A 14,940-nucleotide genomic window follows, 5' to 3' on the forward strand; every position below is an offset into this window, starting at 1 on the left:
TTATATTCCTTCATAATTGAAAGCCTAATAGATGGCTTCCGGAGGCTACCTTCAACACAGTGATGTTAATTGAAGCTATATAAAATGGAGCCATGATAAGTCCTATTAAAAAATAAACACTTTTAATGGGAAGAATGCTGGACTAACCCATACAGCTGAACAGGAGTCAACAAGCACACCCCAGTTTGTTTCTCAAAACCCTTAACATTTTATTTTTATGGAAGTCCAAACATGAGCAATCATTTCTATTTTTGTGTGGAAATCTGTCTAAAATTGAGAAAGGGTGACTTGACCCTCTTTGAGGGGGAGAAGGCAGCTGGGGTGCTTGAGAGCTTTCTCCCAGCTTCCAGAAGTGGGCCACGCACTGATGACACGTACAAGGAAAGGGAGCCCAAACCCAATCAGACCTCCAAAACAGCACGATGCCGGGGAAGCAGAAACTGGAAGCTTTCTCCAAGGAAGCCCTCAGGCCCTGGGGCCCGTGGGGTACCGAGGCGGGGCGGTGCGGGGGCGGGCGGTGCGCGCCGTGCCGGGGAGCGCGGCGCAGCGGCGGCGGCGCGGCCGGGCCATGGGCGCTGAGGCGGGCGGCCCGCGGGACACCGCGCCGGGCCAGCAGCTCCGCGCCCTCTTCTACGCGCTGCCGCCCGGAGAGAGCTCCTTCCGCACGGTGGAGGAGGTGCCCGACTACGTCGAGAAGGTGAGAGTCCCCTTCTCTCCCACCCTGGCTGCATCCCTCCCCTTCAACCTGCGCCTGTTTTCAAAAGCCACGGGCGCCTCACAGAAACCATGTCCGCGAAAGGGCACCCAAATCAAAATAAATCCGGCTTTCTCTCATGGCATTCTGCCTGTAAGCTGCCAGTGTAAGTGTGCCCTCTATTTTCATGTATTTAAATGATGATTTCTCCTGGTACCAAGAGCTGGATTTTTCAGAGAAGCCCCCCAAATATCTGAGGGCTGGTGCTAGCGTTATATCCAGCAGCACGGATAAGATGAACAGTGAGAGCAAACTGAACTGAGGAAACAAAACAATAAAATACTGTGTTTGGCTGTTGCAGTTCTTAAAGCAAGCAAAAAGTCAGGTCTCTCTGTGCCCTTAAACCAAGCTCAGTCAAAGACAGAAAAATAAAAAGTTTCTAATTAAAATAAAAAAGATTGTTTAAGAGAATTTAGACCAAATATTTGTGTTGGGACAGAGCTGTGTCCTAAATATCCAAGGCAAGAGTACAGAGGTCAAGGGTGAGAACTCCCTTGTCAGCAGGCAGTAGCATATCCTTCCCTCTCTCGCCCTGCCAGTTCATTCACTTCCAATAAGATACCTTTGCTCCCTTCTGTCCTACCACATATCTTGATTGTCAGCTCCTTCTGAAGCCAGATCGATGTCAGCTGTTTGCAGAGGCAGCACATAAACTGTATTTTGCCCTTGTCAAAGTAAATTCAGCCCAGCTTCAGTAAAAAGCTGCTCTTTTTACACAGGTCTTGACAGTTCTGACTAGCTCCTCTTCCAGGTATACCTTGGACTGCTGTGCAGTAGCTGCTGGCAGAATGCAGTGGGGGTGTCATGAGCTGTGCAGAGCAGTGCAGCACTGTCAGCAGCTTTCTGGGAATTGTAGTATGCAGCAGTCCCTCGCTGAGGGATGTTATCAGCAAAGGTTGCCCTTTTGCATAAGGTAAGCAGAAAGCTGCTGCAAGCCCAGCCTGTGTGTGCAGTGTCTGGTCAATGGACTGCTGTCCTCAGAGGTGTTTTGCAACTAATTTATAGCGTCATGATGAAGAAATATCGATGGTTTAGCCTAGTCAGCTGTCCTCTCCCTCCAGCTCTCTCTACTATCTCAGTCCCTTTTACTATTCCCACAATTCAATATCATTCACTTTCTTGTCTGCAGCACACCTTAATATCCTTGGGCTTTCTTCTCCTGTGCAATATTCATGTCAGACATTAGCCAAATATGGAATTTCTTTTACTAGGCAGACAATTGTAAGTCTGTGAAAGGATTCTTAATACTTTGAATTATGAAAGTGCCTGCAGGCTTCTGCTGTTGTAGAGCAGTGTTGTGATAAGCTTGTAAAGGAATATTTGTCACAAAAGAATTTGTCACTAAAAAAGTGTTTCCCATTACTTTGCTTAAAATCCTATTTTAGGTCATCTGTGCTAGATTTTCCTCTTGACAGTGCTAGAACAGATCTTTTGATGCTTGTCTAGATGGGCATATAAAAGTATTTTGGTGGCGCAACTGCTTTAACTCTTTGGCTTTGGTCTGAGCTTAGGCAGAGTTCATTGGTCCTCTTCTGGCCATGTTTATGGGCAGATGGCAGCTATCTACAGTCCCTCTCCAGCTGCTGTTTTTCACTGTTTAGGGAACAATTACACGAGCAGTATATCCATTGCATTCATCAGCAGTAGATTTAATAGTGACTTGATGAACTTTTAAAGGAGGTCTTGGAGTGCTGACTCCTTTAATTGGTACAGATACAGAAGTGGATATCTGAGCTCAACTCGACACAATAAAAAAAATTCTAGTGTAGAGTTGGTAACAAATGAAGACCTCAGCTCAAATTCACTCTAAAAGTCAATAATGATTATGTGTGTGTGGAAAAAACTACTGATTACATTAGTGTCTCCTAAATAGTGTGGGGGGTTTTTTTGTTGGTTTTTTTTTTTTTTTTTTGAGACACTGTAGTAGAATTTGCATTTCGGATCTGTGATCTCTTGGGTATCAGATGGATGAAAGTACTTCTAGGACATTAGATGACATGGCTACAGCTGTGGGGATACGCACCTTCCATCATTAAACAGGTGGCAGAACCTCCTAATTCAACCAAATATTCATGGGCTTAGCAATCTGCAAAACTGAGCTGGTTGGCTTACAAAATACAGGCACTTCACAGGAGTGGTACCTTTGAGCTAGAGTCATCTGTGCGGTTACATCTGGGTAGGAAATGACAGCTGTGGGTGAAGCAGCTCTGGTTCTGAGAGCAGAATAGTTAGCTTAGCTTGTGCAGTGTACTTTCTGTCTCTGGTTATATTACTTCCATTCCAGAAGCAATGGTCCCTGCACTGTTGCTCTGTGTGTTGGCAGAGCTGTAGTAAAGGCCTCAGGTCCTGTTTAAAACATGAGCTGATTGGCTGCTACCAGTGCCAAGTAGCAAAGCTCTGCAGCAGTGCCTAGGGAAAAGCCACCCTTTCAACAAATCTCTGAAATTCTGGGAAAAGAGGTGTGACTCTTGGATAATCATAATAGAATTTATTTTTGTAAGACTTTTTGTCATGTAGAATTCAAATCCCTTGGTTTTTCCTTATTTCAGGGAAGTATATAAATTTTCTTTCTCCAGGACAGGACATCCTGATTTTTAAAATATATACTGATGCTTGCCCATTCCTTTTAAGAGCATCCTCTTTCCTATGGGTGTAATATTAGGCTGTGCATGCTCTTTTATTTTATTTTATTTTATTTTATTTTATTTTATTTTATTTTATTTTATTTTATTTTATTTTATTTTATTTTATGTGGTTGTTTTTTTTAAATTCTCTTAGGATCTACAGATAGGCAGGTGGAATGATTCTTTTTGTTTGCCAAACATAAATTTCATGAACCATAAATTCGCTCTGTACCTTGCTATGGTCTGAAATTATCACTTTTGCTCAGTAAAGATTTCCATGAGTCAGACTTCAGAAGAGAGAGTCCTTCTGCTGAGAACCCCAAAATCAAAGCTTTAATAACCACTGTTTCCCTTTTCAATTTACTCTCTTGAGAACCTAAAGAATAAGTTCACATTTAAGCTCATTTCACATTTTAGGGTTTGCTTCTAAATAATGAGGCATAGAACCTTCATATTTAGTTTTACATGAAAGTTGTGATTCTTATGTTATAAGGATCTGGGACTTTAAGAAAACAAAAACTGTTTCAAGAATTACAATAAAACTATGAATATATGCTGAATTTCAACCTAAAATATTATTCTTTGCAACAGTATAAAGTGGAAACTGATTTTAAATGGTCCTTTGCATTCAGTAGAGTTGGTTACTTAAAGTGGAACCCTCTTACACAGTATTCAGAGTAAGGCTTTCAAGTTATGGATCAGTTAGTCAGGTAAACCACTAGCTAATGTAAGTCTCCCTTGAGTATTTCTGCTGTTGGGTGAAGAGGAAAAAAACCTGGAAACAGAGAGAATAGAACATTTATGGACCAGAAGATACCAAAAGGATCTGTCTTATGTCTCTGAATTGTGATAACCAACACTGGCTATTTCTTAACTTTGTGCCATTTTGTTTATAGGAACAATCCTTGAAAACCCAAAGAAAGTTGTAGAGATGACCATCCTAAATGTCTTCATTGTCCTTTAAACTTAAATTTAAAAAAGAAAACGGAGGGAAAAAAAGTACTGGTTAGGCTAGTGAGACTAATTTCTCTCTTACTGTCTCCTTTTTTCCTGAGTTATTTGCAGTCTTCTGTTGCATAACATCCCATCCTTACACTGTTTGGGTCAGGGAATGCCTTTTCATTCTCCATGACAAAAGCTGTCATAGTCACATAAATAATAAATACTAGCCTTGATGTAGTTGATCTCATTGATCTGCTTTGGACCAAGCTTAATGTAGGTGTGTGAGAGATGTAGTAATTTCTTAGATAGTAAGGGGTATGCCATAAATATTTCCTTCTATAATCTCCTTGATGAGCAGGAGGTTAAGGATGTCTGAATGTTTCTTTATCCTCTTTGTTATGTATGACACACCCCATTTGTGGGTCAAAAAGTGGTGCCAAATGCTTGGCTGTTTCATAGCTTCACAGTGGGAGGAAAATATTTAATGAGGTCAATAAGACAGAAGTTATGGTGGTGTACATTAATATGAAGTCAAGTATTTCAGCTGTTTCAGAGGCTGCTAGGTAAAATGAATCATCACATGGAATACAGATATTGTACATTTCCTATTAAATGTTTTTATTTCATGAACAGAGCACCTCATTTTCTCTGTTCTGAGCCCATTCAATTTGCTCTGCAGCTTCTGCTGTTCCATACCTTAAAACTGCTTGTAGTCTGTGCTAGAACTGCCTCTTAATATTGTCATTAAGTGTTTTGTAGTTTTTTTTATTAAACCTCTCTTTTTTTTTTGCTGCAGTGTACAACTGTGATCATCAACCCTTATTTGCTAAGTTAGGAATCTGTTATTTGATTATATCAGTTAGGAAAAATACATTAAAAGTCTAGTGTACTTAGAAATGAAGCAGCTTTAGAGTGCAAAACAAGGAGTATTTGTATTTTTCTAGTATGTTTCATTGATTTCAAATGGAAGTTTTTAGGGTTTCCTTATTCTTCTATTATTCTCTTTATAATATATTTTATTATTATATTATTTCTTATTTATTCCAAATATTGAAAGATTTACCACATTGGTTTTCTTGGGTGCAGTTGAGGCTTTATGCACAGGTCTTCCCTTGCTTTCTAGTTTTTTATATCATCAGTTGGCCTCTATCACAAATAAGCTAGATGCCTAAAATGCTGTTACAGAATAAGCTAGGCACCTATAGAGTCATGTTGGTATTAATCTCCGTTCATTTGTTATTGTAACCTAACCCTGTGCTGCAGAAGTTTGTGGACTTTCACATTTTCTAGATGCTATAAATCTCTTGCTGTTTGCATGGTTTGAATCATCCAATTCTTCTTCGACTGAGCAATCTGGTCTGTATCCATCTTAGTCACTTTAGTGTCCCAGCCTAGTAGGAATTCCCATATCATATGTCAGTTGGCAACAAAAATGAACACCCTGCAAAATTCAGTGGCATTTGCAGAGACAACATGCTTCTTTTAAAATGTTGTATGAGCAGAAGCAGCCTCTCTTCTACAGCAGTGCAGTTTGGAGGGTTCCAGGCAGAGAAGCTGTAGGTGTTTGCAGGCCATTTGAAGGGAGAAGAAGCAGCAGAAAATTTACAGAGCAAATATGGCAGTGTGGTGCCTCCCTGAGTGGTGCAAACCTGCTCTTGCATGTCTCTTGCCCTGCAGAACATGGTGGGAATTTTATGCCTTAATATAACCAAAAAGCATTTGTCTAAATGTCTCAAAGGTCACCTCAAATTTTTCTACAGAGCAAGGGAGGCAGTTGAAGGAGCATTCACATGCCCTGTGATCTGGTAACTCCTTCCCATTTTCCTTGCCACAAGCCTTCTAGATTTAGGTGGTCATGGATAAAATGCTGCCACTGCCCAATTCCTTCCACACACGAAGTGCAACGACTAATAGAACTCCAGTGCCAGTAAAAAAAACCCCAAAAATGAACCCCGCCCCAAATAAAACAAATACCCCCCCCCCCCCCCCCCCAATCACTTACTGTTACTCAAGCCTTTTTCTTGTTGCCTGAGATGATAAAAAGTAGAAAACAGGTCTGACAGTCTTTGATGATGAAAAATGATGTTGTCACTAAAATGTTAACCAGTCCTACCACCGGTTACAACACCCACTAATGGGTGCTGTTGTGCATTTTCAGCTTGCCAGATGATCTGGGGTAGAAGATGGACAGTGCGAATTGAATCCTAGACTGAAGTGATGTTGTGAGTGACATGTTCCTGTCTTGCTCATCATTAGACTTTTCTGCAGAAAGGCAGAAAACTATTTTGCAGTCAGTACAATCCCAAAGAAAATGAGGAACATTGTATCATTGCAACTCAGTCTGGGAAGAGAACATGGTGTGTGGCCCAAACTGGAACGGGCTGCATAGTTACTGGGTTTGCTGATGAATGCACATACAGAAGAGCTGTTGTCTGCAGTGAAAAGCATGGCAATAGAAATGCCAAGTAGAAAGAAACTCACTTTACTATATCTTTCAGATAATAATGTTGGATGCCAAATTCAGTGGTTGAAGACACTCAAAAAACTTCATACGATATCAAATCCAAACCAGATTCTGTTCTACTTTGTGGTTGGAAGAGTCCACAAATATTGGGGCTCTCACTGATTTACTTAAATATGAGAAATAGAAGTTTGAAAAGACTTTTGCGTTTTGCTCTGATAATGTTTGTGTGCAAAATATAAAAAAGAAAACATTGTGGGAAGAGGTCACTGCAATAGATTTATGCTGGTGTTGTGGATTAAATGGTAACCTTGCTTGTTCTTATTTATAAGATCCACGTGAAGCTTTATTACAGGACTAGCTACTAAAGTGTCAGCCAATCTGAGAAGCATCTCACTGCATAAAATGCAGTTAGGAAAAGTGTATCTAATTTTATTTTGTTGTGACTTTTTTTTTTTCCCCCGAACTATTTTTAGAGTATTCCATTCTTCATTACTTTTATTGGGCTGGAGTTTGCTGTCAGCTGGATTCAGAAGCGTAAGCTGCCAGGTCGGATCAATGATGGCATAAGTTCTCTTTCCTTAGGTATCCTGTCCCGACTACCAGAGTGAGTATATGAATACAATCTTCAGATTGTTTGGGTTTTAATAACTAAGAAGGAGGAAAATAGAAATATGTATTGAAGTTGTTGCTGCTAATCCAAAATGATTAAACAAGGCGTCTGGACCTTTCTTTATGCAATTAAATTTTAGTGACGTGTATAAAATCTTTCTGATATGTAAGGCTATATATGATTCTTACAGGGTGTTGTCCAGCTCCACATTACCAATTTATCATCAATTATATTAATCTGTATTGGACCTTGCTATCACCTTTTGCTGTTTCTGGGGCTTCACCTGACTTGACTATATCTTATGTTAGACTAGATTTTAGAATCTGTGTTTTCTTTCATTAAAATACAGAAAGAAGATGACAAAATAAAACCAACAAACCAAGTCTATTATTTTGTTAGCCTTTAAAAAGAAAACTGTGTGCATATAACCAGATCAATAGAGTTGTTAATATGCATGTGATCCAAAGATAATCTTATGTTTGACTTCAATGGATTTTAATTCCTGAAAGAATTGTTGCAAACATGATCATGTAATTCACTCTCCAATGTAAAGGCCATAATATTTACCTTAATTAGTTTGGTGAGCAGAGTAGTATTTTAAAGAAATAGTCACTGTGGATTAACTGAATCCCAGTGAAAAAAATCAAACTAATTCTTTATATAAATTGCTCTAAGTGTTTTCCAGAAGCTTTAGTTACTTGCAAGTAATGTTTTAGATATGCCTTTGCACGATATGAGCTTCCAGATGATAGATTTTATTGCATCTTTTCTTTACAAATGGGATTACATTTCTATTCCCCATGTATGAATTTGCAGATGACCATCAAATTGTGTATAATCTCTTCATTATAAGAAGAAAAGTTTTTATTGAGTTTGACTCTATGGTGTATTTGCAAGTCTTTCAATTCCCCCAGTTCTTTTTCAGAATCCTCTGCAGTTTTTCAGTCTTCTTAGTGTTGATGTCTCAAGTGCACTCCACATTTCAGAAATTACTACATCCGTGCCAAATAATGAAGTCATTTGTTCTCTATTTCTACTTGTTGTTCCTCCCTTTATATATCCCAGATCTTTTGAGCTGTCTTTCATCCCTGAATACTTTCTTGGATTCTGTGGCTTACATTCCTCATACATAGGCAATATGTTCTTATATTTGGCCACATAGAAATACATGGATTGAACATTTGGTCCTCCTGAAGTAGCCTGAATCTGTGAAAAGTTGTCTTTGTTACCTACAGATCCCTAGTTTATGTCACTGGAAATCTTACTCGAAATATTTTCTTTCAATCCAGATTCTTGATCAAATACTTTAAAAGAACATAGCAACAACAACAACAAATTATCCCTTCTGGCTAGTAGAACTCATTTTGTGAAATGTGTAAATCATCCTCTTTGTAATCTCTGGATCATTTGCCATTTGGTTGATTTTTTAAACTTTCTAATAAATACAATCTTCGACAAGGCTCTTTAGGTACAAAGACAATTTCTGATATGTTAATTATGTTAATTATCAGTATTATGTTAATTATCAGTAGTAAATATCCCTGATGAAACCTTTTAAAGACACACTCCAAAACTCTTCAAATATCTGAAAATGAGAGCCATGAGCTTGCAATATGAGAAATACTCAGCTATAAAGTTATGTATTCAAAGTTATGTTTAATTTATTTGAGAATTTTGTGAAGTTATTTTTACAGCTAGTGTTCTACCTGTATTAAAACCATTTTTAACAACTCGTGAGCATGACCTTGGAGAAGCAACATTCAACTTTTCAATATGTTTTATAAATTAATTAAATATTTATCAACAGATGAGATTTGTATGCAGCAGCACAACCTTGATCGTTATCAAGGTTACTGTAGTCTGCAGGAGGCTAATATTCAAATAGATCAAATGTTGCTTCTTCAACTTAACCCCAATCTTTTAAACTTGACAGTCTTACCGTGCTGAATATTTACCTTTATTCATCTGAAATATTCATAGCTGATTAAGTTAAACAAAGGGCCTGAGATACATGTAAAATTAGTTTGAATGGTTTTGAAAGTCCTTTTGGCTTTATTTAAGAATACCGGAACACTTGAGATCCACTCATTCTTGGAAGAAATGCTTGCTAAGATTAGTGTTGTTTGTGTGGAATGCAGCTTTGCAAGGTGCTGAGTATTTTTATTATTTTAGCGCTGAGTCCTTTGCTACAGAATTTGGCTTGCGGGTTATGCAGTTTTCTTTTGCAAGATTGTTTGAATTGAGTGAACCAGATGATCCCTAAGGACTCAAAGGTTTGCAGAGTCAAGCAAATCTTCAAGATTGGTACACATATTTACTGTTACCTCAGCACAAGAAGTCTCTTCCAGGTTGCTTGTGCAGCTCTCATGACTGGAAATACCAGACCCTCCTCAGCAGTTCTTTCCAAAGAAGAGTCCTGTAACACTTTTAGCTTTTTGGCTGAATGTGAAAGAAGCAGGCAAAATACAGACTTCCTAAATTATTTAATTTCGTGTTAATATTGCAATTCTAATGGTGACTGCTTAGTGTAAAACCTCTTTTATAAGTAAGAGGAGTTGTGCATAACTTGTTGTGCATAGATTGGCTAAAAAGGCTCTAACTGAAAAAAACAGAACACTTTACCCTTCTGTCTTGTGCTTCCATGGTGTGAAAGAACTGGATCAGACAAAAAAAAAAAGGGAAAAAAATAGCACAGGCAAAAATCTGTTGCTAGGACTTTCACTTCAGTCTTTCCCTTTCAGGAAGAAAAAAGGTAGGGAAAGTTGACAGAAACTGCTAAAACAATATTTCAGCAGAACCCACAGCATCAGGGGAAATAGTAGTGCAAATCATTAACAGCTGAAGGTTAGATTAACACACCATTGATTGTATCCTCTCCCAGGGACTAATTTTCATTTTCTCAACTAGCAGCAATGGTTTGCCACTTCCTTAAAAAATCTGTGGTTGGGTCTAAAATGGTGGCTTCAGTCTGTTAGTTAAAATGAAGCTTCAAATGTGTCATTCCAAAGAGGTCTTTACATGTAACGAAAAAATTAGGAGTCACTAACCATATTCAGCCTCTAAGTATTTTTTCCATTTCACAGTCTGTATAACAGAACTGTTGTGTGTCTTGAGGGCAAACAGTATTTATTTAGTGTTTCATACTTCAACTTTCTGTTGAGAATGTGCAAATCATAAATTGTTGGTACTTGTATGCCAAATGTTTAAAATGCAGGTGCAAGAGGAAAAGTCTCATCAGATAAGGCAAATTTTTTGTTTTCAGGCTCATTAGACTCAACAGCATGCAGTAAGTTGAATGGTTCATGCATACATATTATCTCTTGTAAAGTAGCCCATACATTTCTTAAATATAATTTTCTCTGCATTAATGCAAAACTATGCATTCCTCTACATGTGTAAATACTAAGTGTTGTATAGAATGAAAATTAATTTGGGAGAAAGGGAGAATCTTGTATTACTAAGGTAACTCCCAGCATCCTAAATATTGGAAAAAAGCATCTGAGAACTTTTATTCTAAATAAATAAATAAATAACTTTTCTAGCTAACAATTGCCAAGAGACTTTAAATACTGCTTTAAAAATATTCTCCCAAGAGCAAGTTTATTTTGGGTATGAATATCTATTTTACAAGTATGTGCATTATTTCATATTGACCCGTTTCTTCTTTTAAAGCAGCAGAACATAAATCAAAAAGTGTTTGGGGAATAACTGAGGTAGGTATGTTTTCAAACTAGTTGGGAAAGTATTTGTTCATTATGGTCATGCTCAATTGCCAGTTTTTAGTGTTCTGCTCTGCAACACAGTCGTATAATGTATGAGTGTATATGTATGTAATGTCTGACACAGTTTGGTCAGTCAAGTCTGCAATGAACTTCTCTGTTTCTAAAGACAATATTACAGTCTCTGTACATTATTCACCTTGATTTTTGAATAATAGGAAGTTGGAGTTCTCTGAATTGTTGAACATGAGAATGGAATGAGTAAATGCTTTTTGTTTAGTTCATGCTATTAAGTATCATAAGTTATCTATACATCAACAAAAATTCGATCAAGGGAGTACAAATCCTGTTTCTGCTGTAGACCAGTGTATTCAGTTTTGTACATCATCTGGATTTTAAATAATCTTTTTTCAGAAGCTGGATTGAAGAGGCAGTTCCATGTTAGACCAGCAATGCTCCCAAATGAAGCACCTTTGACTGACTGATATTTCCGGTTGCTTGTTCCTCCCTCTGTACCTTCACCCCATTTGGCCAACATCAGCGTTTGTGTTACTCTGTGGTGAAGTGGCTTGGGAAGCAGGTCCAGCACCTCCCCATCACAGTAACTTGCATCGATTCTTACTGTGTCTGTGCACAAACTTATGCTAGAACAAGAAATGGGATTGGAAAAGAGCAGCCAGGAGTACAGGACAAGAAACACCCAATGCTTTTGTAACATTACTGAGTTGTCTGCACTATAACATATATAAAATTACAGTCTGAAATGAAAGATTTTCAGTTTTTAAGAGTAACAAAATGCAGAGCTGATTAGAATACCCTCGCTTCAAGTTAGTGCAAGTTATTCACAACCTTGTAGAGCTAGGAGTGTCTTGGCAGAGCAGAAAAAAATTGACTGCATGGATTTAACCATTTGAAGTATGTGCTGGTTTCCTGAAGTATCTATTAGATATGTCGTATGTGACTATGGAAAATTATAATCTCGTAAATTACTGATTGCATTTCTTAGAAGAAAATTTGATATGTGCACTTTCTCATAAATTATATTTTCACTTCAAGACTTATTAGGTACATTTTTTCTCCACATCTGTTTGACTAAGACTTTGGACAGATGTTTGTTTAGAGCATGGTCAGATGTGTTGCTTCTGGTCCAGCTGCCCCTCAGATCTGCCAACATAACTGCACATTTAATTGCTCCCTAACCTGGTCCTGACAAAGTGATCTTGCTAAAAGCAGAAACAAAAGCCCCCCAAGAACTATAAAAGAGGTGTTTAAGCTCAGCTACATTCATTTTGACAGAGCCAGGTCAGGGAGCAGCTATGCATGCAATTATGGTGGCAGGTCTGAGGGCTGGTAGCCACCACACTTAGGGCAGGGATGAGCAGATGGGGCCAAACTGGAAAGGTAGTCACTTAACCTGGTTAAATGGGAAGTGGAGTTGCTGTGCCATGCCATGCCCTTAAATCAGCTGAATTTCTGGCTACTGCACTTATGTCTTTCTTGTACTCACTTACATAGTCCTCTCTTGTGTTGGTTCAGGTGCTCATCTGATACCGAGTGGAGTTATTTTAGTTCACTCTGTGAGCAGAAAGGTATTTGCTTTAGGCACAGAGACAAGCAAATTATCCGGGAGTGGAAAAGAGGCAGCCAAGAGCTGTCAGGCTTTAAGTTCAGTCTCCACAGAACCTGCAGTCATGATCATACCTGCAGCAGCTAGTTATGGCAGTTTAAGGCACTGTCAGTAGATGTGTCCAAAAAAATAGAAATTTTAATAAGCAACACGCCTGAAGAGACAGAATCTGCTCACCTATGTATTTCTCGCACTCTCCAAGTAGCACTAGGTAGTTATGTTTTTCACAAGAGCACCCTCCTGGCTTCACTCTCCAGTCTTCACACTGTTGATTGTTCCCACATTTTGCCAAAGGTCACAGCCCTCACAGCTCTGTCAAAGGAACAGGTTTTGAATTAACTCACTAATCTTCTGTAGGTAAAGCAGTCAGAGTAAGATAAACAATTTCAGTAAGGGGGTAGTGCTGTGCAGCAAGATCTGATAAGATTTTCAGCAGGCAAGCCTGACTCTAGAAAGGGAATTTTCAAAATCAGTTCTGTTAAACTCGTGACAGTAACTAATTGATGAACCAATTGGAACTATGTTAGTAAATTAGTTTGGATTAATTATCCTATGTTCTTACTGCATCACTTAAACAAAATTTTATAATTCTGATGTAGATTTTGCCATGTTCTCCAGTAAGTCCAAATACAGCTGTGCCCAGTAAAGATGCGAGTGCTTCCTGCCTGCTCTCTGATGCTCATTACTACCTCCCTAATCCCCTTTTCCCAGGCATATCAGCAGCCTTGTCTTCAGAAGTTTCAACTGTAGAATTTTGGTACTCTGGTTCCATTTGAAGCAGTCTGGAGAGCACACGTGGGCATAGCTGCTGGCAGAGAGCAGGAATACCAATGAGACAGTGCTACTTTTTAGTGGCGACTAAGGAAAGATCCGAGCCAGAATATGAATCTCTGGAGTTTCTAATGAAATGACATATAAGCTACCTTGGATTGCAAGGAAGGATTTGGGAGAGCTTGGATATTCTCAAACTAATTGACTGAAACAACTGGTAGTCACTATCTACCATAATATTCTACAGATTGCAGTATTTCACACAAACCTATTACGGATCCAGTCACTCTTTTAGTTGTAACATCTTACGGGGAATGCATATTTTTCTACATCCTTAGTATTGTATCATGGTCTTTTTCTGTACGGTGGGGCCAATAAGTGGCTTGGTGATTGCCCTTTCTTAATATCAGAGCCCAGCTTTACACCTGCCATATCTTTAGAAGCAGAGAAGCTATCAGGGTACATTTTCAAATATACTTGTGCTCTTCTGTGAAAGTACATACTGTGAACTGAATTTACCCGTAATAAAAATATGGTATTAAGTACAGTAGTCTCTGCAGCTCACAAAATATACTGATTTCTCAAAACTGTTAAATGTTGTGCAGATTTTTTATTCCATGTTTTTGTATTTTCTTTAAGCTGTGTCATTTTTCACGCATTTTGAAAAAAAGCTCTTAAGAAAATGCTTCTGTATAGAGTACCCCTCTGACTGAAGGACACCTCTGCGAAATAATGAATTAATCTTAAATCAGAACTCCACTAGATGGAGCACAGGGGTAGCATTTTTAGAGCTGGCCAATCTAGTTTCTCAGGTCAACACTTAAGAAGCTAGGAAAATTGGAAAAAAAGGTCTCTTAATGATTCTGTAAACCAGTGTTACAGATCTGAAAAGAATAGACTTTCACCACTGTGTCTCATGGACAAAAAAACCTATCTTTTAAAACCTTCAAAAGTATGACCAAAGGAGTTCAACATAAATTCTCATATAAATAATTTTCCTTATTTCATCATTTGATGGCTATGATGTTTCAATGAAGCTATGTCACTGTATTTTTATAGAACATAGGAAGTCTTACTAGTTCCTTTGGTTTTTCTGAATCTATCTAGAACAATCTGAGTTGAAGAGAGTACCCTTTTCTCATTACTGTTTATATATGACCTTTGAGAATATTACAGGCTTGTTCCCAACCTAATTTAAACTATAATGCAAATTTACTCATTTCAGTGGAACAACCAAGTAGGACAGATCAAAATATGACCCTCAATTGGTAAAAGGTCCTAATCAAGCATTTGTATTAAACTCATGTTGTGATATTTGTACAAATACTGAAAAATCAGGAGCATTGTAGTAGATGACATTGTAGAATATTCCAGTCTGGTGTATCTGGAAGATACTGGAATAGAATTTACTGTCCCCACTTCTGGGCAG

At 38.3% G+C, this 14,940-nt stretch overlaps 1 protein-coding gene across 1 annotated transcript in view; it reads left to right on the forward strand.

Moving 5' to 3' along the window:
- The first annotated feature begins 568 nt into the window (after positions 1-568).
- AGMO (alkylglycerol monooxygenase) overlaps positions 569-14,940 on the forward strand; it is a 190,091-nt gene continuing 175,719 nt past the window's right edge. The window contains exons 1-2 of the mRNA XM_040065682.2: positions 569-697; positions 7,258-7,388. Of these exons, the coding sequence (XP_039921616.1) occupies positions 569-697; positions 7,258-7,388 (260 nt within the window). The remainder of the gene's footprint in view (positions 698-7,257; positions 7,389-14,940) is intronic.

Source organism: Hirundo rustica, chromosome 1 (assembly GCF_015227805.2).
Source record: "Hirundo rustica isolate bHirRus1 chromosome 1, bHirRus1.pri.v3, whole genome shotgun sequence".
NCBI classification, from domain to species: Eukaryota; Metazoa; Chordata; class Aves; order Passeriformes; family Hirundinidae; genus Hirundo; species Hirundo rustica.